The 24,467-nt window shown below is 42.9% G+C and overlaps 1 protein-coding gene across 3 annotated transcripts in view; it reads left to right on the forward strand.

Annotated features, from left to right (window-relative positions):
* Positions 1 to 24,467, forward strand: part of bcas3 (BCAS3 microtubule associated cell migration factor) — a 316,950-nt gene that overhangs the window by 189,514 nt on the left and 102,969 nt on the right. The window contains exon 23 of one of the 3 annotated variants that reach the window (XM_039622793.1): positions 5,073 to 5,170. The exons of 1 other annotated variant lie outside the window; for it this stretch is intronic. In XM_039622793.1, the coding sequence (XP_039478727.1) occupies positions 5,073 to 5,155 (83 nt within the window). In that variant the 3' untranslated portion in view covers positions 5,156 to 5,170. Of the gene's footprint in view, positions 1 to 3,504; positions 5,042 to 5,072; positions 5,171 to 24,467 lie in introns of those variants that run through there. One more of the 3 variants, XM_039622792.1, reaches the window with a different exon arrangement.

The following is a 24,467-nucleotide window of genomic DNA, read 5'->3' on the forward strand; positions in this document are numbered from 1 at the left end:
CTTATTTTGGAAAATCAATGAAAAGTTGTCTACATCTGTAACAAAATAAAAATTTCCCACCGTCTCTCCTTGGTTGTCATAAAATCTGGGATGCTAGCAAAGGAGCAGTGAGCTTGTACCATGGTGGGGCATCCCTCACAAGTCTGTCCACAATTCACAGGAATCGCGACTCCTCCTAGAGTATTGGTCAGTGTTTAGTGAACCTTAGTGTAACACAATGATAACCTGACAGGGCTTTACCCAAGTTCAGATCAAGGTCTCATTTGTTATCTACCCATCCATTCATTTTCTTTGCTTATCCAATTCAGAGTCACAGTGGGAGCTGGAGTGGGGTTCACCCTGCACAGTGTGTCAGAGAGCCGACAGAGAAACATTCAACCATTCACGCTTACACTGACACCTACATCCTGTTTAGAATCACCAGTTAACCAACAGTAATGTCTTTGGACTGTGAGAGGCAGCCAGAGTACCCGAGAGAACACAGAAGGGCCCGAGCCAGCCACTCGAGCCCAGGACCCTGTTGCTTCAGTTCTCATATGTACTACAGTCAACAGAGAACACGGCAACATGACTTTCTTTCTCTACTTTATACATTACATTAACCTGTGATTGATGGTTATCAGATTTTCTGCTACATCACCCACACACTGAGGATGCACAACCTTTTTTTACCCACCAAGTAGCCTGTCTTTGTAAATGCCTTTTCCTCCATTTTCCATTGTTTTTTCGTTTGTTTGTTTTTCACTATCTGTTCAGCTGCTGTTCAACTCAAGCTAACGCCTGGGGACTGGTTAGCAGTAAGGTCCAGAACACAGTCCGTTCATTCCAGAGTAACCATGTCTCAAACCTCTCAGTGAGGCAGGTTTCACTTAGTTTGTCACTCCTTCAAGTTTGTTTTCAGCTTAAAAAGTTAAACTACTTGGCGATGAAAACTAACATCAGCTGTGTTAGAAGTTTGCTTTTTCTGCTGTTCCAGGTTGGCGAGTCCCGCTCCATTGTTTGCCTAAAAAAGGAGCGACAGTAGGGAAGCTACAAAGTATCAAATGGAAGTCCATTAAACATGTATTTGTGATACATGAGAAAAAGTCTGGGAGAAATAAAATTGAGAATCTTATTTTAATTGTGTTAACTGTTATTACGTTCCAACGTGCCCAGTCAAATCCAGTTTAACCCAACTTAACATAATAGCTAAGAATAAAAAAGTTGAGCACTTGCCTTGCCACCATTATAAAAGGATTTTACCTTTGCATTTGGAGGGAAACAGGGAAGAGTAACCACTGCTGGTGGAAATATAATATGTTTCTGTTTATCTGTATGTCAGCATGGTCACATATTACTAGAGCGAACCCTAAAGTGCCTCTACAGATTCATGTGCGATGCAGGGATGTTCCGTTCTGGAAGACAGGCACAGAACCTCATAGGCTCATTGACATCTCTGTGACCCTTAATGCACAACACACTCACTGCTGCCTCTCCTTTTGTGTGAACCACTGCTGTGATTGTGTTGTTGGGAGAGGAGGAGGGGCAAGTTGCTCCAGGGCCAAGCTGAACTTCCTGTGAAGGTGTAAGGGATAAATGAAGAGAGCGATGCTGGGAAAGGGCGAGGCTGTGTGAGGAGATGAGAGTCTGAGCCCAGCTTAGACATCCTCCTTTCAGAGACTCTTGACATCCCTACCGGCAATCATATTTTCTGTGGCTTTAACACACATCTCTCTTTCCTACACACACATACGCACACGCACACTTGTTTTTCTTATTCTTGTGCTCTTTTCTTTTCTCTCGTCCCCCGTTCTGACCCTAAGCGCTGCTTTTACAGAGAGCAGAGACACTTTGTGCTGTCGGACCACTTGTAAAGCTTCTATCCCTTTCATTCTCTCTGGCTTCGGCGCGCATCAAAAGCAGAGGCTGTTTAACAACGCCGCCAGCCGCTGCAGGTCACAGCAAAGGACAGAATGGCTAAGTGTGGAGGCTCATGCTGCCCTGTATTTGAGTTTACTGCCTGAAAGCAGTTTGCGTTTTGATGTGGAGAAAGAGGGAGCAAGAGTGATATTATGAGGTCTCTGCATCAGTCCTCTCAGACTGCCAGAAATACATCAACACTGCTTTTTCAAACACCTAAAACAAGCCATGTATGGAAATTCTTCACGGTAATTAAAACCAAAGCAACAGTAGAAGTTGAATAGGTGAACACGGTGTGTGACTGCTTGTCACTCTTTGTCTCATAAGATCATTCCCTGAACTTAACAGTATGTTTAATTATTTAAACTTAACCATGAAGGTGGCGAATGCCACAGTTTTTAGGGTTATCACAGCCCTGACATGTATTCAGAGACGCGGCCCTAGAATCTGCTTCTTTTGGACGGCAGAGGAAACGGGCCTCTTGTTTAGTTTTTTTCCCTTATTTTCTGTCATATATGCTGTCGGGTTGATAAGTGTTTGGACACTGTTAACAGTAATCTGACCACTTTATCTGTCTGGGATTATTTTCTTAAACTCACTTTAAAGGATGTCACAATGTTCCATGGAGGTCAAAGGAGTTTGCAAAGAAAAGCGTCTGGACTTCTTTGAGTTGCTTGAAGACGTTTCACCTCTCATCCGAGAAGCTTCTTCAGTTCACCCGAAAGACAAAACTCCAAAACACAGACTTAACAACGTGGTGTATGCTGTACAGTGCAGCGAGGAATGCCCAGACCTCTACATCGGAGAGACCAAACAGCCACTTCACAAGCGCATGGCACAACATAGAAGAGCCACCTCCACAGGACAAGACTCAGCAGTCCATCTGCATCTTAAGGATAAAGGTCACTCTTTCGAGGATGCCAATGTTCACATTTTGGACAGAGAGGACAGATGGTTTGAAAGAGGAGTGAAAGAGGCCATCTATGTCCACTGTGAGCGACCATCTTTGAACAGAGGTGGCGGTTTACGACACCAACTGTCTGCCATCTATAATCCAGTTTTGAGTTCCCTCCCCAGACGCCTTAACGCCCACTCACATCCTGGGCCATCTGACCTCAGGAATTCACATGACAAGGTGGGGCCAGGTTTCACAATGAGCTCACCCGAAACCCTGGCTGATTAGGTCCCACACCCGCTTTCACACCTTGGCGCATGTGATTTGAGGATCACCAGGGGGTCCTTTGTCCCTCTTTGGGGGGATACTCCCACTGGGTTTAAATCTGGGACTCTCGGCCATTTGACCTTAGAACTGAAGAAGCTTCTCGGATGAGAGGTGAAACGTCTTCAAGCAACTCAAAGAAGTCCAGATGCTTTTCTTTGCAAACTCCTTTGACTACGATGACCTGGATGACTGAGAACCTTCACAGACAATGTTCCATGGAATTACCTGCTTTCCTGTAAGCAAAGGAAATATTGTATAAAATTGTTACTAAATGCCAAATCAAACTTCTGCCATATATAATAGATCATTTCATGACTGAGCTGTTTTCTCTCTCTCTTCCATGTGGTGTTGTCCTTGTGCCCTGGTCTCATGTGCTGATACAGGTGAGTGCTCTATGTCACTCTCTCCTCCTCGGTTTCAGTGTCAGGCCCTCAACACTCCCACCAAGGGACCCTCCATTCTGTCCCGACACCCTGTCATTATTTTAATCAAATGCAATTACCACCACTCTGAGGACAATTGAGTTTTGTTAGCTGCCCTTTTTCAGTTACCCCTTGTCCCTGCCCCCAGCAGCCCACTGCTACATGCATCTACACACAGACACATGGACTACAACTGTCTTGAACAAAAGGACAGCAGTTTAAAGCCAGGCAGGCTTGAGTGGATAGGGGGTGAGGGGGGGATGAAAACACACATTGTACTGTGCACGATTCGCCAGCCCAGCGTCGGTCTGCAGGGCGGGGCTATCAGTGCAGCGGGGAAGAATTTGATTGAAGTGTTAAGAGAGATTGTGTTTGGGTGGCTTGTCTGGGTCAAACGCAGAGTGTCTTAGAATGTGCCTCTGTGCGGTTTTGCTGTATCATCCAGCATCATTTGGTCTTGAGGTGGGCGAGGCCGGTGGGGAAGGGGGGTTAAAAGACCGTGTGATGCTGTAGTGGGACGAGGCGTTGAACTGACCGCTTTTGTGCCATGCGATAAATTGAGCAGGCCGGCATTTGTTTTCACCCCTCCCGTTCTGTTTGCACCACTGCAAAATATGTTTTCAGATCGTCTCAGAAGGAAGGGGGAGATCGGTTAAGAGTGAAGGACAGTTATGTCTGTGTAAAGGAAGGGAGATGAGGAGGAGGAGGCAGCTGCTGAATAGCCTTCTATGTTGTAATCAGCAGGCTGAGCCCCCCAGGATGGGGGAAGAAGAGTGGGATAAAGACTGTAAGTGTTCTGAAGATGTGACCGCCACACCACGACTTCTTTTGCCTTGTGGGCACAAGGAAAGAATTCACAGATCTGTCATCTGCCAGACATTACCCTAACACCCCCCGCCCTCCACACACACCACCACCTCCAGCCCCTTTCTTTCACACACATCCATATCCCAGCCTGTTTGTCTCCCAGCCACCCTGAGGATTCTTTCATGTAACTTTATGTGACCTCTACCCCAGACCAGACAAACAGGAATAAGAGGTCCCCTCCTGGTGTGAGAGGTCTCTGAAGTGTCTTATGACTTTCAAGGCTATAGCCCAGGTAGACTTGCAGGCTCATATATAGATTGTGAGTCACCCTTGTCTGTTGTATATATGCATAAAATTTGCAAAATGGCCAAAGGTGGGACTAATAGAGTGTGAGGATGCTCACGCTCCAACAAGAAGGTAATATAAACACGACACATCAACAGGGTGGAGGAACTCCTCATGCATGGCGACTAACCAAACATGTAATGTTTCTGTTTGCTGTGTTTGGGACACAGAAAACAGACAAGACAGAAAGTTGACTCCCACAACATCACGTATTCTAGCATCAGAGCGTGGCAGGGAGGGGCAGCTGATGTTTCCTGACCAAAGATATGGATATCGAACAGGACAAGGCATTAACGTTTTACCAGCACCTTTTCTCTCCCTTTTTTTCTCCTCACCCTCTTCCTCCTTTTTTGACACGGTGCTGGCATTCCCCACAGCAGTGGTACACTCGCGCTGCACTGGAAGAAGTGCCGCGATCCAAAGACACACCCACATCGCAATGGGAAATGAAGCACAGTGAGCTGAGGAGAGGTAGAGGGGGCTGCTTGGAAATAAAAGGACAAAGCTTTTGGAGTCTTAGTAAGGTGTGGAGCCACAGTGTGCCCTCCATGTAAGGGACAAGGGTTGAAGTTTTTTGCTTCGATTTCTCACACTTCTGTGTCTCAGCAACAAAACCAAAGAAAAAAAAAAGTGGAGCGTTCCTGTGGTTAAAGAGCCCCGGGCAGTGTGCTAGCACTCACTTCTCTGTCAGCTTTTAAAAGCACTGTTTCATCGTCCTCACGTCCTGACTTTCACATGGTGCTTTTAATGATCTGTGCTGTGCTGAGTGTGTTAAAGGCTAAAAGGGAAATAACAAAACATCCACAGGCCACAAACAGTGAAGGACTGCTAAATTTGTTTGGTTTGATCTCATTCTGGGTGTATTACTTTTAAAAAATATTTTAAAAGTACTATCGTAGTACTAGTACTAGTGAAACACATTGTTTTTAGCTCCTCGTCCTTTAAGCCAACTGTCGTCTGATTGGCTGCCTTTTACAAACAGAAGTTTTGAACTGCTGGGGTTTCAGTCTTTGAAGCCAGAGCTAATCAGGTCTGCATTAGCTTTTATATTTGCTCCGCAGCAGCTATCTGCTTTGTATTGTTAGTGTTAGAGTTTATTGCTATACGATGAAGGATGTTAGCTTCTATGCTGCAAAATGGTGACGATAACGGTTTCAATAATAAAATGAAGAAAGTTGCGAGACTGAGCTGGAAACGTATTACAGCAACTGAGAAATGACAGGGTCACAGCAGACCTCGTAGCTCTCGTTTCATTTCATATGGTTTCTTAATAAAAGACTAGACATAGTTAAGGCCAGAAATAGGGTGTGCTCTACCCAGCCCTGACCATCTGTGCTGTTTACTTTGAGCATGACATTAACACCCAGCGTACATATGTTAAGAGCCTTCTCTGAAAGTACAGTGTGCGGTTGAACCAGGGGATTTGTTCAAATTAGGCTCTTAAAGATCATGTAACATAAGTGGAAACAAATGTGGATGCCTCTGCCATGTTATTCTTCCGATGCTCTGCCAAAGCCCTGGGCTTGGAGACAGCTCGTGTCTCGGCAGTGGAGTCGAATCCAGCCGAGAACACGCAGAACACAGGACTTTTTTTTCTCGTGCCGGCTGTTTGTTACTCTTGAAGCTCGTTTTTATGAGACACCTAGGAGTGTTTAGAGAAGCCCGATTCTCGGGCCTTCATAATACAGCCTGTGTGTAGGAGTCCCAAGTTATGCCTAATGCGTAATGTCCATTGAGTTGCCTGTTATACATGGTAATGAATGGTGGTCAGAGAAACAGTGTCCTGTATCAAAGAGCTGAACTAACATGCCTTTCTCACGGAGCCAGAGAAGTGGCCCTTTGTCACGGCGGACGCCTGCTATTGACTCCCAGCGTCTCACAAAATATGCCCCATTGTTGGTGAAGGCCAACTCCGTTTACAACTCTGAAATGACAGCATTCCTGAAGTCAGCAACACCAGCCTCTTCTCTTATAACTTCCAAAAATTATGCCAATAAAATACTTTTAGAACTATTAGTTTTTAGTTTTGATTACTATTCTTATTCTTACCCACTCTCTTTTTGTGTAATTGTGCTATTTTGATGTTTGTGTGTGTGCATGAGAAACTGGGACTGTTGTGGATGGCCACACTAATACGCTGAAACTAAAACTCAGTTCTGCTCATCATTAATTTTGTCTCTTTATAAACTGCCATTGATAAGACGAAATATTAGAATTATTAGAGTTATTCTATTATTTATTTCTCAACACCTCCAACTTCAGTAAAAGGTAAGGAGAAAGGCAGTGGAGTGATTAGAACCCAGCTAGAACGTCTTTCTATGTGGAGTTTGCATGTTCTCCCTCACCCACACAGGCTTTCCTTCCCGGTATCCTCTGGGTGGTCAGTAAGACTAGAAAAGAGTGCTTGCGTCACATGGTAAGAGTCTCTCTTATTCTGTCTCTAACCGTAAAAGCAGGACAGCCAGGACACAGAAGTCTGCTCTTGACCCCCAAAACATATGAGGAAGTGAGGGTTTAAATTTCATTGCTTCTTAAAGTCTGGGGCATGTTGTGTTCAAGAACAGTGTAGCTCATATCTGTCTGCAACTCAGCAGACTAAACCCTCGGAGAGTGCAGGGGGCTTCTTTCTCTGTGAAAACGGTGGCAGTGAAAATGGTGCTCGAGTCCTTCTTAAAAGCCTTACCACCACCATCCAGTTCCCTTTCATGGCGCCGGTCGTGTTGGAATGTTTTTCATCAGAAAAGTCTATCTCTTTGGCTCCAGCGTGTGTCTGCGAGTAAGAGGGAGAAAAGTGAAGCTCAGAAAAGCATTTATTTATAGGTATCTGAAAGCTGCTGGGCCCTGAAACTCTGGGATGTATTATGACGTGCCTTTGGAAAAGCAAAAACAAAATCCCTTACAGCCAAAACGAGCTATTTTTATCACTTAGGTTAGCTCCCAATTGTGCTCCGTAAAAGCTGCGTTCTCACCCTACCCCTCTTGTCCACGCTAGCTTGTTGGTACAAATACTGTTTTAGGCTACCCAGAACCCATGCAGGTGTCCAGTGAAAGCTTATACGCCAGAAATCTCGTCGACCGCTAAGACGATATGGGGTTTAAGAGTGAGTGGCTCCAGGTCTTAGTGCCGTTTGCTGTTTTGTCATCAGAAATGTAGAGTATTTCTAGGCCCACGCCTGTCTTCAAATATTGTCTGAATTGAATCGCTAACTCTGGCGCTAACAACCTCAATGATGAAGTCAGCACCTCTCAACATCTTGCCTCTTAATGGAGTCTTCACTGCCTTTGTCCTTAAACATCCATTTCCATTAATTATTCAGAGGGAGAAAGGAAAACCGTTTGAGTGGGTAACACTGATCCAGTGTACTCAACCAATCTATGCAGTGTAAGTAATAAAATACCACACACTCAGACGACACAATAAAAGAGATTGAGACAGAGGAGATGCTTGTTAAAAATGTAAGTAGACGGAAGCTACCCGAAGACAACAGAAGGAGGAGGCGGCGGCGGCTCGGGAGTCAAAAGACACAGCAACAACATCTTAGTGTCTGGGTTAATCAGCGAAACAGGCCGATAGCAGCTGGTGTTTCACTGTATCCGCCCGGTCCACGGAGGGCTACTGTCTAAGCAGAAGCTGAGCTGATGTGATGCGCCCTCGGTGCAGTTGAGTGATACTAATTGGGATTAGCGCTGATTGCGCTAAAGTGACACGAGACATTCCAGGGCCCAGCCTTCCAGACTCCTCTCACTACACTGTCAAACTCTGCCGTATGTTTTCTTCTCGTCCTCGGGGCTTTGGGAAGATGCAGTGCACAGAAAGTACAAGCAAAATCAACCTGGAGAGTTTTTCTGGAATAAAAATCAAAGGACCAAAAGTGTCGTTCGACCGTTGCCCAGGCTTGAAAAGGTCACAGCGCACTTTTGAACTTTCACTTTGAATAAGGTTAGCTTTCCCTCCCTAGAATGGAAAAAGGGAGGGGTTGGAAATCCATAAGACATCCTGCAAAGATGTATCCACTCCAGCTCTGCTACCAGTCTCGGTTAGATCTTCATTGACAGGAGGCTTTTTCACCCCGGATTTGATAAACCCACCCAGCCAACCGGTGTGAAGAGAAGAGCTCGGAGAGAAGATGATTTTTTTTCCTCTGGATTTTGGAGGGGGGCTTTTCGAGGTATTAGATCCATGAACTGGGAGTGCTGTATTGAATATTTTATCGACTGTCTGCTTGCCCCGTGCTGACCTGCCTGACATGCTAAGTTCCTGGCTCGCTGGAGACGCCACGTCACTTCGCATCAGCCCAGCCACCCATGAGGCTCCCCTGCATTTCCTGTGAATAAACTCGCACACAGTGGGGGAGGAAGAGAGGCCAGGGCACAGGGGCACTGGGGCTGACATGAGGAGAAAACACACACATTCTTTCTCTAAAGAACAACACACAACCTTGGCTACAGTATGAACTCCCTTGGTCAGAGCCCGATGAATCCTCTGAAAGCATCCAGTGAATTGAAACGACCTGAAACCTCTATTTTAATTACAGCTTCACTGCTCATAAAGTTTGCTCCAACAAAGCGGTGCCGAGCTAGCTTAATTAGATGTGAGCACAACAAATAATCCCACAAGACTTTATATCTAAACCTGTCCATGTATTATCTCATTTGTGGTGCTTGTTAGTAGGAACTAACAGTCGTACCTAAATGAAACTGTTTGTCTGCTGGCTATAGTGGATATTAACGTGATTTATATGAAAAAACTGAAGAAAATATCTTCCTTACCCTGTAATTATGAAGCATTTTACATAAAAGGTGACCAATCAGGGCCGCCATCTTTTTCGCATGACGTGCAAGTAACATTTGCACAACAGTAACAGGTTGAGAGTGACACAGTCTAGTGTGCATGGGGAGTTATGCTCTGAGGATGTGAGCGCACTCTCTCTCTCTCTCACCCACCATAGCCCTCATCTCCATCCCTCTGTCTCTGGCTCATTACTGGCAGTGGGGCTTCCTAATGTGTTAAAACTCAGTGGGGTGGAAACGTCAGCCAACGGACTTTGGTCCCCCAACGGTCTTTACTTATTCATGCAAGCACTTGCCTCTCCCCAGGACAGTGTAGCATTGACCCAGGAGGACAGCAGGGCTGAGAAGAAAATGACCCCGCACCAGGGTCACTCAGCATTTTAGGCCAATGAGTAGACGAACATCAGCTTCAGCGTAGCGTCGAACTCGGTCCTGTTCATGATGAAAATGTGCCAATCTCCTGCCCAACATCACATATTCTTCTTTAGTGCACCATAATGTGACTGCAAGGCAAATTCAAATAGATATTGCTAGACCAGGAATATAAACAAAGCAAGCACGATTCGTTCATTACATTGTGTCATTGTTGCGTTTCTTAAATTTGCAAGAAAGTGGTATATATCCAAATGCATTTATTCATTTTAAATGTCACCATTTTTTTTCAGTAGTTTTGGTTAGCATCCTATAAAGCTGCAAAATCTCCCGACTGTCAGCTTTAATATTACATCAGCTTAGTTTGATCATGTAACTGTACTTTGCATATTAGTTTGTGAAAAGAATTAGAAAACTAAACATTGTGCTCTATATTTAAACTAGTTCAGGTTTGTGCAGTAATTAATGTCACTACTGTAATTGCAATTGTAGTTATTTTCCATGTTTTTGATGACCCACTGTTTATCTTCACTCCTACCTTGAAGTAAGCAAACGGATGAAGATTGGAATGAAAACTAAAACATTTGTATGGTACACTTCCCAACCAGACAAGCGTCTGTTCAGGATCGCCATCTGTCAGGTTCAAGATTCAAGGTCTTTATTGTCACTACAACAATATACACAGTATACAGGTGGATTATAAGAATATAAGAAATACATCTCCAAGAGATATAAAACTAGAAATTACAAATAAATAATAACTTGCTAAATTTGGCTAAAATACAGAGCTAAAAAGGTACTGTTACTAACTATATCTATGTACAGTACACAAAGACAGGACAGAGACAGTACAAAGTGGATTGTGCTGTAGGTACTGAATACCAGGTTCAAGTTATGAGTCAGGATATTGTAGACAAAACAGGACAAAGACATGTGCAAGATTATGTAGATGTGTTCAAAACTGAGGTGTGCAAATAAGCATATTGTTCCCAGGTCCAGTTTGGGAACAGCATGCTTATTTGCACACCTCAGGTTACATGTGTCATTGTAGATAGGCTTACAATACATGGTTAAATCTGAGTTGTCAGAAGCCCTGCCCAAAAATAGTCCAAGTGCTGGCCTAGTCGTGACACCTCCTATTCATCTATTTACTATTTAATATCTCTATCTCGTCACATCTCTAATTTACACTTCTCAGTCCCACTTGCAGATTGTCAACCATTCCAGTCGTTCCTCCCATGTCTTCCTTTACTCCTTTCTGTAACCCTGCCTTCCTCTCTTCCCTCTCCCACCATGCCCATCACACAGTCATCCCAGAACATTTAGAGAAACCCTCCAAACTTGTTTGTTTGCCTTTCTGTCATCGTCATTTGCCAAAACCCCCAACCGCCGAGCCCCTGACACGATGTTTTACAGTTGGCCCTTCAAAGAACTTGTGGACCTTCAAAATGAAGTTGGCTGTCAGCGTTTTCCCGCACATCAGCAGCCACAGAGAATGTGATTTACCAAGCAGGGTGTGTTCCTCTGCTTGCTAATGCGATGGTTTTGACAGTGTTGTGGTTAAGTTGTCTGAGCTTGGTTCTGGGGAGGTTCAGCTACCATAAATCAGAGTTAAGCATGACTAAACATTACATTTCACTTTAGAATAGCTTAGAACAATACAACAGCTTTCAGAGAATCTGTGCACATCATCAGAGTATAGATTGATAGATCACATGTGGGGTTTTTGTGGTAAGAAAATATAGTTTTCTCCAAAATCTGCACCTTTATAAAGATCAGATGTAGTCTAATGGAGTAATGTCATTCCTTCTGTACCTGTACTCACTGTTGTAGCTATGCTCAAGAACCTTCATCACATAAATAGTAGATGAAACTGAGTGGCACTGACTGACACTCACTCACGGTAACCTGACTGTAGACCAGCAACAATGAAATAGGGCTTGGAGATATTTTTTATCTCCATATGAATAATTAAATAACTTACTTAACCTTGGTTCCTTTTCTTTGTATTATCAGTATTCAGCATGTACAGATAGTATGTCTGCTATGTGATTATTGTACCTCATTGGTTATTTAAGATTTTGTATTTTTTATGCACTTTTTGCAGAGCAGAGAGCGGTGTATTAGGAAAGAAGCTTTGACACAGGTGTGTGTTGTAGAGAAAAGGGATAAAAACGCTGTCCTTATGCTCCTGATAAGATCTCAATGTGATTATACTAAAGGCAGAAACACTTTTATAGCATTACAGTTATTTCAAATCTTTCCCGTATAGTGTTAAATCATTGCCAGAAGCGCATGTCTGACACGTCGTGAGTTGTGAGTCTATCTATCACCTACGACCAATTTGAAATCAACATTTAACCCAACAAGCAGGTCTTTGAGGTGTGGGAGAAAGCCTGAGAGAACCCACACAGGCACATAAAACACCACAGTGGGTGTGGAATTGAACCCAGGACTTTATTGCTTTGAAGTCACAGTGCTAATCACTGCAGCACTGTTACACCCAACAAACACCTTCATGCCATAAATAAACATCTTTAACTCTTCACTAAACCTGAAATCTGATCTTTTGATCCACATAAACTCGGTACAGAAGCCCAGCTCACCATCCCAGTGTGGCCAGTAAACAAGGGCTCACTTTCCCAATTAAGATCTGGTAATATCTCTATGCCATGAAGAAGACATGCCTACATCATCGACTGTGACACTGGAACAAAGCGGTTTTAGTGCAGCAGTGGATTTGTGACACATTTGGGATCATTTCCCATTTTTTTCCAGAGGAAGCAGAATTAAACTTTCATGTTTTTGTAATATCATCATTCCCTCTTTGTTCCCTAAATACTTCCCCTCAGCAAGTCCCCGTATCATCTCCACTGCCTTACAACTGCTCACCCACACCACTGGCCCTGCCATGCTGCACAATAAATGCCTCTCACAACTGTTGCAGCACCCTGTCCTCTAAGTGCCCTCACTCCACAGAGGAGTCCCCAACAGCAGCACCATAAGTGTTGTCAGCGATCACCATGAGCTTTATAATAACAGCGCTGCACTGTAGCAGCGACACAAGACACCATCACGATTTACTGTTTTTAACTGACTCCTGCTTGTTTATCTGGAGAACAAATCCACAGAAGATACGATGTGAAAAAGTGTTTGTCAGTTTCTTCTGTTTTTGTGTTTTTTTTTCCATATTTGTCAAAGTTAAATCATAAAACAAATGTTAATGTCAGACAAAGATAACCAGAGTAAATACAAAATGCAGTTTTTAAATCATAATTTAACCGATTAACCCCATTTCTTTTAAAACGTTGAGTTCGCTTTCACTGGCTACATCCAGGTTTTATATCACCTAAATAGAAACTGAGTGAACCAAGATGGGAACCACCATTCACAAACAGAGAAATCTTCCTGTGAGTAACCAACTTAATAGAAAAGAAAAAGATCTGTTTCAGGCACTGTTAAGAACATATAACATGTTCATATTGTGTTAAATAGGCAACAGGAAGTATGTGTGAATGTCACAGAGGATTAAATTATGGCTTTGGGCACATATACAAAAACTAGGAGGCTGGAGAATTCTTAAAAATACAATGCCTCATTATTCCACATACTCTAAATCTGCATGTGTAGTAAAATATATTATTTCCTAACCAGCAAATGGTTATTATAGCCAACCCCCACCCTGTTCCCTAAAGTTGCCGTCATTGGAGGAAATATTAAACTTTAATAAATATTATAGTTTTGATCTAGAAGTATTAAAAAGATGTATTAGTGATCTGCAGATATCAAAAATAATAACAAATAATTGATGCCTTTGAATTCACCACTTTATATCTAAAAAGTTCTGCTCTGTGCTACACAGTGATTCAAAGTGTAGCATGCACTTTTCTATAAGCAACAGAAAAGTAAGTAAACTGCTGTTTTGCAGTGTTTGTTAAAGGATTAAATCCACTAATCTGGCAGAAAATATATAGTGTAGCATAAACAGATGTGTAGCAGCAGACTTGTATAATGAGTATCTCAAGTTGCTCAGCTCCATACGATCCCATTAGAATTTAAAGTCTATGTTTTTCTGTCTGTAACACCATTTCCCTTCTTGCTAATTGCACTCACAGCCATTGCAGCACTTCCTCCTCTAGCCTGTGATCTAAAGCACTCCGTCCTTCCCATGACCACAACACATTTCCATACAGTCACGCTACAGGTCAACAAGCTTGGACAAACATCATTTCCCACTCAAGAGGTGTTCTTTCCAAGCTGCCGCCGAACCGCTACCACCCCAGGGTGTCAGAAAGCCATTAAAAGCCAGTCTCCTAAAACAGTTTCTTAGCTCACCCAGCTTGCTTCTTCTCTCAGGCCATATTAAATAAATAAAGCCAGCGGCACTCTCTGAGTCTGGGCGAGAGAGATTGTGCAAAGTGTGGGGCAGCAGCGAGACGGCGTGAGAGGGTCACTCTTATATGTTGCTAAAACGCTCCAAATGTAATTCAGCCTCAGGTCAGAACTTTAAAAGTGTTGCAGTGCGTTCTCCCGAGTTTGTATGTTGGCACCGAATGTGTCTGAGTGTGTAAAAGGGGACAGTTTTTAAAAGGTTTGGAGGAGTGAAGGTCAGGTGATGGAGAAAGCATTAACAGAAAACCTCTCTGCTCCCTCTCCCTCCTGCTCTTCCTCTCTGCTGCCCATGAAAGTTTGATGTTGGAATTAGGTTGTTGACTCATCTCGCACCTCTGTGCTTATAGTATTGACAGGCTGCCAGCGGACTGCTGGGCGGGCTGAGATAGCCACTGAGTGTCTATTCCCTCCCTCACTGTCTCACTTCCTCTCTTTTTTCACTCTCCTTTTGCTTCGGCATCAGCCAACAGCATCAGAAGTGTTTTAACAGAGCTTTAATGGTCCCAGCCCCAAACCTCACCTCCAGCACACACTCACTCTCCCTCGCTCTAAAACACACACACACACACACACACACACACACACACACACACACACACACACACACACACACACACACACACACACACACCATGGGTTGGAAATAGCTTGCTGGTAGAGAAAAAGTGTTGAACAGAAAAAAAGAGAGCTCGTTGTGCTGATGGAGGATGACATGCCCTCCTTTTCTCACCCCCAGCTCTCCTAGCTCTTCCATATTTCTGCACACGGGCTCACGTGACCAGACTGCCTTGATTTATTGTTTGATTTACTTCTTGTTTCTCCTGCTCTTTAAAGTGGTTCATCTAATGTAGCTAAGGACACTCTGACTGTGTGTACCTTTTATTTTACGTGGCTACACGCTTTATTGGATACATGGACATACCGTGAATTACCGAAGAAATAAACGTGGAGATTTTTTCCGTTTGGTTTGTTTTGCTGTTCCATTTGCTAAACTGTTCAGCCGTCATCTGACCTGGTTTAAAGATGTATGAAATGTTATTTTTTTCTTTTGCATATTTTACCCTCATTTGTTTGTTAATTTATAAGTAATCTAAGACCAGTTTTTCACTTTCTGAGCTGGTTTAAAGCCACAGACATTTTTGGACAGGATTCATTGGGTCCATATTCATCCTGTTGCTCTGTAGGTTCACATGTCTGCAGAGACTTACCATATTAAAGGGGATGATGTGCAGTTGTTCACAACAAGTGACACAAAATGATTTAGGGCAAGTTTAAACGTCGTCAGCCTGGTGTTCACAGAAGTAAGTGGGAGATGAACGTGTAGCCACAGATCAGCATTTACATCCTGTCACACAGTTCGTTAACATTACCTTAATCCCTTTTGGACTTTAGCTCTGCTGAAGCCACCAGAAACTTTTTCATCTGTACATTCAGCTCTGGGCCCTTTGGTTGAACCTAAAGACGAGTTCTTTTTAAATGTTTTTTATGTAAGATTGTATTTATGTCTGTCGTCACACTTACATTCATGTCATATGCATTGTCTGCGGTTAACAAATCTTTAAGCTCAGTCTAGTATCAGAGATGCACTTCTATTACTTTGTTTTTCAGCTGGTCAAATAAGCCCATCATGGTCCCAAGTTTCCTCCACCTCTGATCTGATAGATAAGACATAGTTTGGTTCATATAATTATTCCTGGAGAAAACTTCTTTTTTTGCAGTAACAGTAATATAATACTTGTAGTATAAACTAGGAGGATTTTCCTCTCCGGTGTGAGGCGTATTTGAGCGGAAACTCCAGAACCGCTGTTCCTTTTGAATGTTTTGCCATAAAAATAGTCACATTTAGTGCGGCCACATTTTGTCATCTTTTGATGAGGTCTCATCCTGACTCATTCTTTCCTTTTGTCTGTTTTTCCCTCTGTTGTTCACAGTCTCTTACCTCCCCGTCTCCTTTACTACGGCCCCTCCACCCTTAACCCCCAACCCTTTCCTTCAGCTTCGAGTGTGTGTGTGTTGAAGGGCTTAGCCGTGATGAGACCCGTGCTAGGCCCAGCCAGAGGCAACGCTCATTAGCAGAATTTAGCCACACAGACGCTGAATGGGACGGCTTGTTGACATACACAATGGGATCAACCCCCTCACACTTGCACAACACACACATAACCAAATCGTGGCTCCAGCCTGACGCGTCATGCCCCCCTCTCTTACCCTCCTCAAGCTTGTGTGGATGTGTGCTAGAACCACCCATCCAGAGAGCTCATCTGATGCCCTCTTTCCCTCACCTTATGCTGTCTCACTCAAAGTTACATATCTCATACATCCTGAATATACATTTATATTCTGACTACATGCAGCAACAAATGCACATTAGTCACATTTTTACATGGATGCAGCCACATTTTAGAGTACAATGCATCTATTGTGTGTTTGTGGCAACAACCAACTGTCCCTCACAGATTTTAGTACCTACATTGAAATGATCTCTTAAAGGGTTAGAGCATCCTCTAACTACTTACATCCCCACCCCTGATTTCATCAACACACACATACACACACACACATGGTAATAGAATAAGCAATCCTAATACACAGTAAACTGACCAGTTAGTGCTAATAGGTTCTTTCACTTTGGCCTGGTTTAGCTGTCACATGGCAGTAGGACAAGGCTCCGTCTTATGGTCTCATCCACCCTGCCGGATGGGACATATCAGCTCCAATTTGGCCCATCGCCGCCTTTAAGAAAATTCATCAGGCCCTCGTTAGGAATGAAAGCACTCAGTGTACCAGGAGCCGAGGCAGATGGGAGATTAGTTCAGGCTCCCACGGACAGGGAATATAGAAGGAGGAGTTCTGTGTTTGTGTGAGCCGAGATGGAGAAAATGAGGGAACATAAGACTCTTAAGTTTTTGTGTGTGTGTGCGTCTTTCTAAGGAGTCTGTGTTCTTGTGTGTTGAAGGTACACGATATATTCGTCTAAAGGGAAAAGAAACCGCCAAGAGAACAAAATTCAGATATTTCAGAATAAGAATAGGGTAAGATTGCTACACTCGGTCATTTTTAGCCAAATGCTGGAGCCTCCACATTTCTTCACACAGCTGACCCCTGTGACTGCCTGCCACTGCTTTGAATTGTCACACAACTGCACGCGTTGCATTGTGGGAAACATCTGCAATGGGATGCAGCCATTTTCTTTATCAGTTCATCTTTAAATTATGACCAGATAATCCTAAAGTCAGTCGTTCCACCTTTTATTAGTAAACCATTTTAAATCTCAACATTTATGAGCTGTTTGGGGTTTTTTTTTCTTTTTGTTCTGTTCTCAAAAAAACAGGGTACCTTACTCTATCATTAGAGGCACAATGGCTTCTCGCACCTTCCACAGCTACTGCTGTTATAGTGGGGGGATTTAAATTTGTACCTTTGTGATTTGTAACTCACAGAGACCAGTCTTGAACCTCATCTAACGATTTCGTTGGACTCTAAAAAGTGCAAATGCAGTATGAAACGTCCAAGTGACGACCTGTTGGTTTCCTCTCAGTTGAAAAATCTCTTGTCAGTTTTGTTGTCTAGAGTTGAAAGTTTTAGTGCAGTTTCCTGTACCAGTTATACTTTTATCAGTTTTAAAACAATGTGAAAAATATAAAAATATATAAAAAGTTTGTTTTCGTTTTGTTTTTTTCTAGTTTAGTAGTTTCATAACCCAGTTAAAATACTTATGGTACGTCCTTGTTGCTTAAACTAATGTGTAACTCAAAGCTCTGCAACATTAATTTGGAATTTAGAAAAACCAGTGGAAATATAAGTAAATCGTATCATTTATTAGAGTATTTGTTTGGTTTTTTTCAACATCTGTCACAATGTCCAAAAACGCATCTCTCACTCACAGATATGTCAGGATCTACAAGTTATACCTGTCAATACTCAGCATAGTTACCCAACAACAGATTCAGTGTTTATACGTGATATTCTTGGTTCTCCAAAGTGTGAACTTATCATTCATTGAAACTGAATTACAATAACTATCTAAGAGATATTTATAGTTTTAGGTTTTGAAGTTTTTTTCTTTCTGTTTTTTGTCTGACCCCCCCCCCCAAAAAGAGAAAAAAACAAGGAAAAAAGTAGAAAAAAGAAAATCCCCATCTTTGTAAAGCACAAGACCAAAGTATAAAAAACCCGTTCTGCCAGTGACAAGCTTGGTGCACAGGAACACTATGTAATCAGGGCCTCTGGCACACCACAGTAGCCTTTTTTCACTTTGACCACAGATGTTATTTTTGCTCTCTGAGTTTTGATCACCACTGTTTCTTATTTCACTAGGTTCAGTTACTTCTGTAACCTTTGTGTGCACTCATTGGTGTGGAATGTCAGTAAACAAATATAGAGCAAAGCTGCAGAAAGTTGACATTGTGAGTCCATGTCTTCATGATGTATACATGTGCTTAGCTTTGAGTAAAAAACTTTGTTTTTTCAATGATGTTAACAGAACTAAACTGACTATATCAGATGCCTGATGTGTGAAAGAGAGTCAGTAATGGTAATGTGAGATCATCGTATTAATGGAAAGGAGTGCATCTTATGTTGAATAAGATGGCGAAAGCAGCATAATTACTCCCATTTCTATGAAGTTATACACCGCAGGCTGCTGATAGCTTACAGTAAATGAAAACATTGGCAGCGTGTCATGATTAATAATCTTACTCACCAGATTCATTAAATGTTTTTGTCAGACTTTGTGGCTTTTGTGGATTCAAGCCAGTACACAGAAGGTGTATTCTACCCTGCTTCCATCCTATTTGCTGAAAATATATGTTACAATCAACTTTTTATTATTCAAATTGCTGTAGTTTCTATGATTGCCTTGGTTACTTGACACTGTGATAGTGTGCTGTTGAATCATAAACTGCATGTTGGGGCTGATATCCATATGTACCTTCCTCCGCCTTACTGCTGCCATCATTCCTCTGCAGGATACACAGATTATAGTACTTTTGGAAGCATGTAGCTTTATCTTTGTTAGGAGTTGAATTGCCTCGCTATGATCTGACAGATACTAGCCTGAAGGCTTAAGAGCAGGATATACATTGATCAGCCATATCACCAAACTGGCCCTATCTACCATTATGTAGGTTGACCAGTCAAGGAATTGATAAGGGTCTTCCAGAGATGGTGTTATTGGGACATTTGCAGTGCACCCTTTGGATACATGGACCGTCTATAAATTGGGCCTGTTTCAGTGCATTCTGTGGACGCCCTGTGGGTAGAACTGTGGTGGAGTAGTTAATAGAGGGAAGGTTTTGTGAATCTCCTGGTAAGCTGGATCTATTCAGTTTGTGGTTTGCATGTTCTCTCGAAGTCTATGTGATTTTCCTCCACATACTCTGGCTTTCTTTCACAGTTCAAACATGCATGTAAGGTTAACTGTTTTTTCCAAATTGGCGCTGGATGCGAGATAAAGTGCAAGTACTGTATGAATCCATGCATAACTATGGCTTGTAGTCTAAAGTTATTTGACTAGTCAGTAGAACTAAAAAAGTTCATTTGTACCTCTGTTTTCAGATAAAGACTAAACCAAAACCTTGGGTTTGTTCTCATTTCTATTAGAGAGCAAATGGTGCACATTTGTAGTCAAAGGTGTAGCAACTTTTGTTGGTTATAACACGTCCATTCATCTGTACTGTTTATCTGTTCTCTGAAGACAAGCGATTGAAGGGTTTTGAATAGCACATAATGACATACTAAACATGGCGTCACATTGCACTCTCAATAATAATGTGCCTTTCAAATGCAACAAAATAACAAAGTTTGTGAATCTTGTTAGATTTTTTTTCCGTAAAAAGGATGTGTGTATTCGTAGGTGTACTTGATTGTGTAGACGCTGATCCCTCACTGAGTGGAATGTCATTGGACGTGTGCCCCAGTGTTATCTTTACTTGGTGCCACACACAACAGTGATATTGCCTCCTCTCTCTTTCTCCCTCTCTCCTCTATCTATCACATTCCTCCCTTTGATCAATGCCATGGGCACATGTGGTTGGAGCCAGTGTGGTTGGATGTGTGTTTGCGAGTGTGCGACTGAGATTATGGCTGTTATCATACTGTGTGTTTGTGCGGCAAGTTTGTGTGTGTACATATGAGATTGTGGTGCTTTGATCTCCCATGCAGTGTTGTCTTTGAACTAAAGAACTGTGTATGACAGAGGCTGGTGTCAAAGCAGCGAGGGCCTTTAGCTGATAAGGCAGAACTCCCTGAAGCCACGTTGAGCTCAGTAAAGCTGAAGCTCTACAGTGGCACAAGTCTAACTGGCCAAACACTCATTTTTTAAGTGAGATAATCTTGCATCCTAATTTAACTGGACGATTTTTTAAACTAATGTTTACTCAATTAAGGTGATAAATACAATTTGAAACAGTGTAGATGAAAAGAAGGAATATGTAGTGTACTTAAGATGTAACAGAACGATACAGTAACTAGCTCATTTAAGAACTAGTTACATTTAGTAGAGCTCAGATATGGGCAGCAAAATAAAGAAAATGTGGTGGCAAATATATTTTGTTGGCCTGGTTTAGTTTCACCTTTGATGGTAGGGTAACATATTTGACACTTGGCTCATAGATGTCCAGAGTTCCATAAACTTCTGTCGGAACACTGTTGCCCACCACCTTTCTAAGATGCCTTTTGTTTGTTTTTTTGTGTTTTTTGTGTTTAACTTGCCAACTGGTTGTATGTTTGTGTCATCATCTAAAAAACTAATTACCGGATTTTGCTTTAGCGACTAAATGAGTCTTTAGCCTTTAGTCTTTAGGAAGTATACCAAAAAGCACGGTCCCCACTTGGCCACAACCCCAGCTTGTCACTAAGAGTGGATATGGATTTGGATTCAGGAGTAAATGACATGAAGCTGTATGCCAGGAGTGAACGAGACATCAACTTACACAGTTATCTAACCAAGATCTACAGCAAGAACACTGGAATGTTATAATGATTAGATAACTGTGGCCAGATTGTTGTAAAAACAGGGAAGGTGATCCAGACTGAAGATGTGGTGTTATGGTAGGGTGTACGGATCAGGAGCTAGAATAATGTTCTGGCCATAGGTGAAGACAGATGCCACTAATGTCACAACTCCTCACAAAACACGGAGGTCTCCACCCGAAGTCCAGCGCCCTGAGGCTGTGTGGGTGTCAGTTTGTAAGTATCAGAGCTACAATCCAGGATGAAACACAGAGCATCTGCACTTACGACAAGAAAGAATCCCCCTGAAGAGGAGCTACTCCAAGAGTACCTCAGGGTGCTAAAGACAGAATGCGATGCAGAACTGGAAGAGGAACTATCACAATTACCCAAGCCCTTCTTGGAATGTACCATCAACGGATAGAGCAAGAAATATGACCAGTGGCTAGACAAGGTCGGCTTAAAGTATACCGCACAAGCTCTGATCATGGCAGCAAAAGAGCAGGCCCTAAGTACCAGATCCAAGGAGTCTATTACAGTCAACAAGACCCAAGTTGCAGACGGTACAAAGGTGGCCCAGAGACTATCCAGCACATAGTAGATGTACACGCACACTCAGAGGCACAATCAAGTGGCTGGGACAGTTTTGTGCCGCATATGGACTAGAAATTCCCGAGTCCTGATGGGAGATGCCACCAGAGCTAGTTGAGAACATCAGGGCTGAGGTCCTGTGGGACTTTGAGTTCCAGACAGCTGCTGGCTAACCAACCAGACATGGTGGTGGCTAACAAAGAACAGAAGAAGACAACAGTTGTGATAGCTGTGACAATCTCACATCAGGAGTAAGGAGCATGTGAAAACAGAGAAGTTGAAGGAACAGCTGGAGTAGATGTGGAAAGTAAAGTCCAAAGTAGTCCTAGTTTTAATACGAGCATTGGGAGCTGTAACCGTAATGCTGGAAGTGTGGCTCCAGCAGATTCCAGGTATAACATCAGAGATCGCTGTCCAGAAGAGTGTAGTGCTAGGAACAGCTAAGACCCGCAAACTCTCAGGCCTCTGTGTGTGTTCCTCAAGCTCAGGCCTTCTACCAAACCACCTCATCCTGGGGGTGAGAGGGAGATTTTGTTTGTCTGTATATATGTATTAAAGTTTATACAATGAAAAAAGGAGCAAGTAGGTTCCACTGAAACATATCAGAAACCCATGCCTATGGCCATTGCTCCTAGCCTTCGAGTATTTCCATGGGCCATTCCCATAAGACATGAATGTCACCCTTCCCCCCTTGTTGGAAGTGTTGGCTATGCATGGGAGCACCTTCACTACTAGCGAACCCTGTCTTCTTGACCCCCCCACATGCTTCTCATTTAGGGCATCAGGCATCTCAGCTGTAGTCCTGACCTCCCTCCTCAGGATTTTACGAGGCAGCCATTAACTCCCTGCTGGCTAGCCAGATTTACAGCACCAAAGAAGTCAGGTGTGTGTGTGTGTGTGTGTGTGTGTGTGTGTGTGTGTGTGTGTGTGTGTGTGTGTGTGTGTGTGTGTGTGTGTGTGGAAAAGCTCAGGCTGTGTTGGTGATCACAAGGGCCACCCTAACAAGCCCAGTGGGTGCCAGTAGGCAAAGGTGTGTGTATGTTGTCTGGCCCTCGCTTACCCTGCGACTGTGATCTTCCATTAATCTGCAGCATTAGTGCTAGTGAGCTAATGGATCCAGCCACAGCATTAGCAATGAGGGAGCGTAAAGTCCAAGGTTGTGCGGAGGAAAGTGCAGGATGAGAAGCTTCAAGGAAGCATTTGGATGCAATGATAAGGTAGCGAGTGAGTGATCATCTTAAACAAAGCTTCTAAGCAAAAATGCTTTGATGTGAATATTTGCTTTTACCTAAATAAATTGAAGTATAACTCTGGAGTGTGACTCAGTGGCTAAGATTAATTTCTTCTCTTGTTCACAGGCTTAAAGACTACACAATAGGCTAAGGCTCCAAGATTAAAAAGGCATCCCACCATGCTACATGGGCATTTGCATAGGTTTCCACTTGCCATTTTCCATACTGTAAGTCGATTTTGGTGCTTAGCAGTGCCAGTAACCCTGTGTTGGATTACCTTGGCAAGTAGGTGTGGGACAAGTCTTACTGGCATATGTTTCATTTTTGCTCAGTTTCAGCAACATATGTTGCAAAGAAGAGAAATTGCCCCATAGTAGACCACACCAAAATGCACCTCTCCACAACAAATGTTTTTACATAACATAGCAGGAAAAATGGATTGCTAACATGAAAACACCTACATTTTATTGAGGCCAGTGTGTCCTAGTGTTCTGCATCCCGGCTTACAGCTTTGTGCAGTGGTTAATATAATCAGGCAATTTCTGAAAAAATCAGAATCTCCTCATACAGTTACAATTTCTGATGTGCCAAAAGGTGTATGAGAGCTTGGTTAGGAAAGTAAGATCTGCCAAACCCCTCTGTATTAGATAAACAAGGTGTCATGTTCTTGCTGCTATGGGTCTTTTATAATTTCCTGAAGAGATGAGTAAAAGTAGAGTTTGATTCTATAACTTATTGCCATTTAGGTGACAAAATCCATGTTTAGTCAAAGGCGAGTGTAACTTGATGGAGCTCAGAAAGTATGGTGATTCCAAAAACTCAACAAAATACAAGGGAACAATAACAAACTATCAAGACTTTTATGTCAAGCTCTATTATTTTTCTGCTGAAGAAAAACAGCGCTGGCTGACCTTTTTCCCCTCTAAATCTACTGTGGCATTCTAAGACTGAGGTGTTCATTATGTGTCACAAGCTCTTTGAGAGCTGGAGCCCTGCACTCCTAGACCAGAGTGCTACTTAATGTCTTCAGGCAGAGAGCTAACACCTAGGCACTTAGGTCTATAGCATCTCCCCCTGCTCCTTTCTCACCCTTTATGCAAGTAGCATCACACTGGTAAAAAAAAGTGAGATCACAGTCTCAGAGGTGTTGCTGGACCTGTCCACAGGCTTGGAGTGTGTGCATTTTTGTGCCCATGTATTGATTTTCAGACATGTAGATACAGCTTCATTTTCCCTGTTGTCCTGTTTTGGTAGTTTTAGGTATCTATAAGTTTAAGGGCAGAGCAGGCTGTACCTGCTGCGGAGACTCAGGTCGTTTGGAGTGGAGGGCCCACTCCTGAAGACCTTCTATGACTCTGTGGTGGCCTCAGCCATCTTTTATGGTGTGGTCTGCTGGGGCGGGAGCATCTCTGCTGGGGACAGGAAGAGACTGAACAGGCTGAT

Source organism: Oreochromis aureus, linkage group 14 (genome assembly GCF_013358895.1).
Source record: "Oreochromis aureus strain Israel breed Guangdong linkage group 14, ZZ_aureus, whole genome shotgun sequence".
In the NCBI taxonomy this organism is placed as follows: Eukaryota; Metazoa; Chordata; class Actinopteri; order Cichliformes; family Cichlidae; genus Oreochromis; species Oreochromis aureus.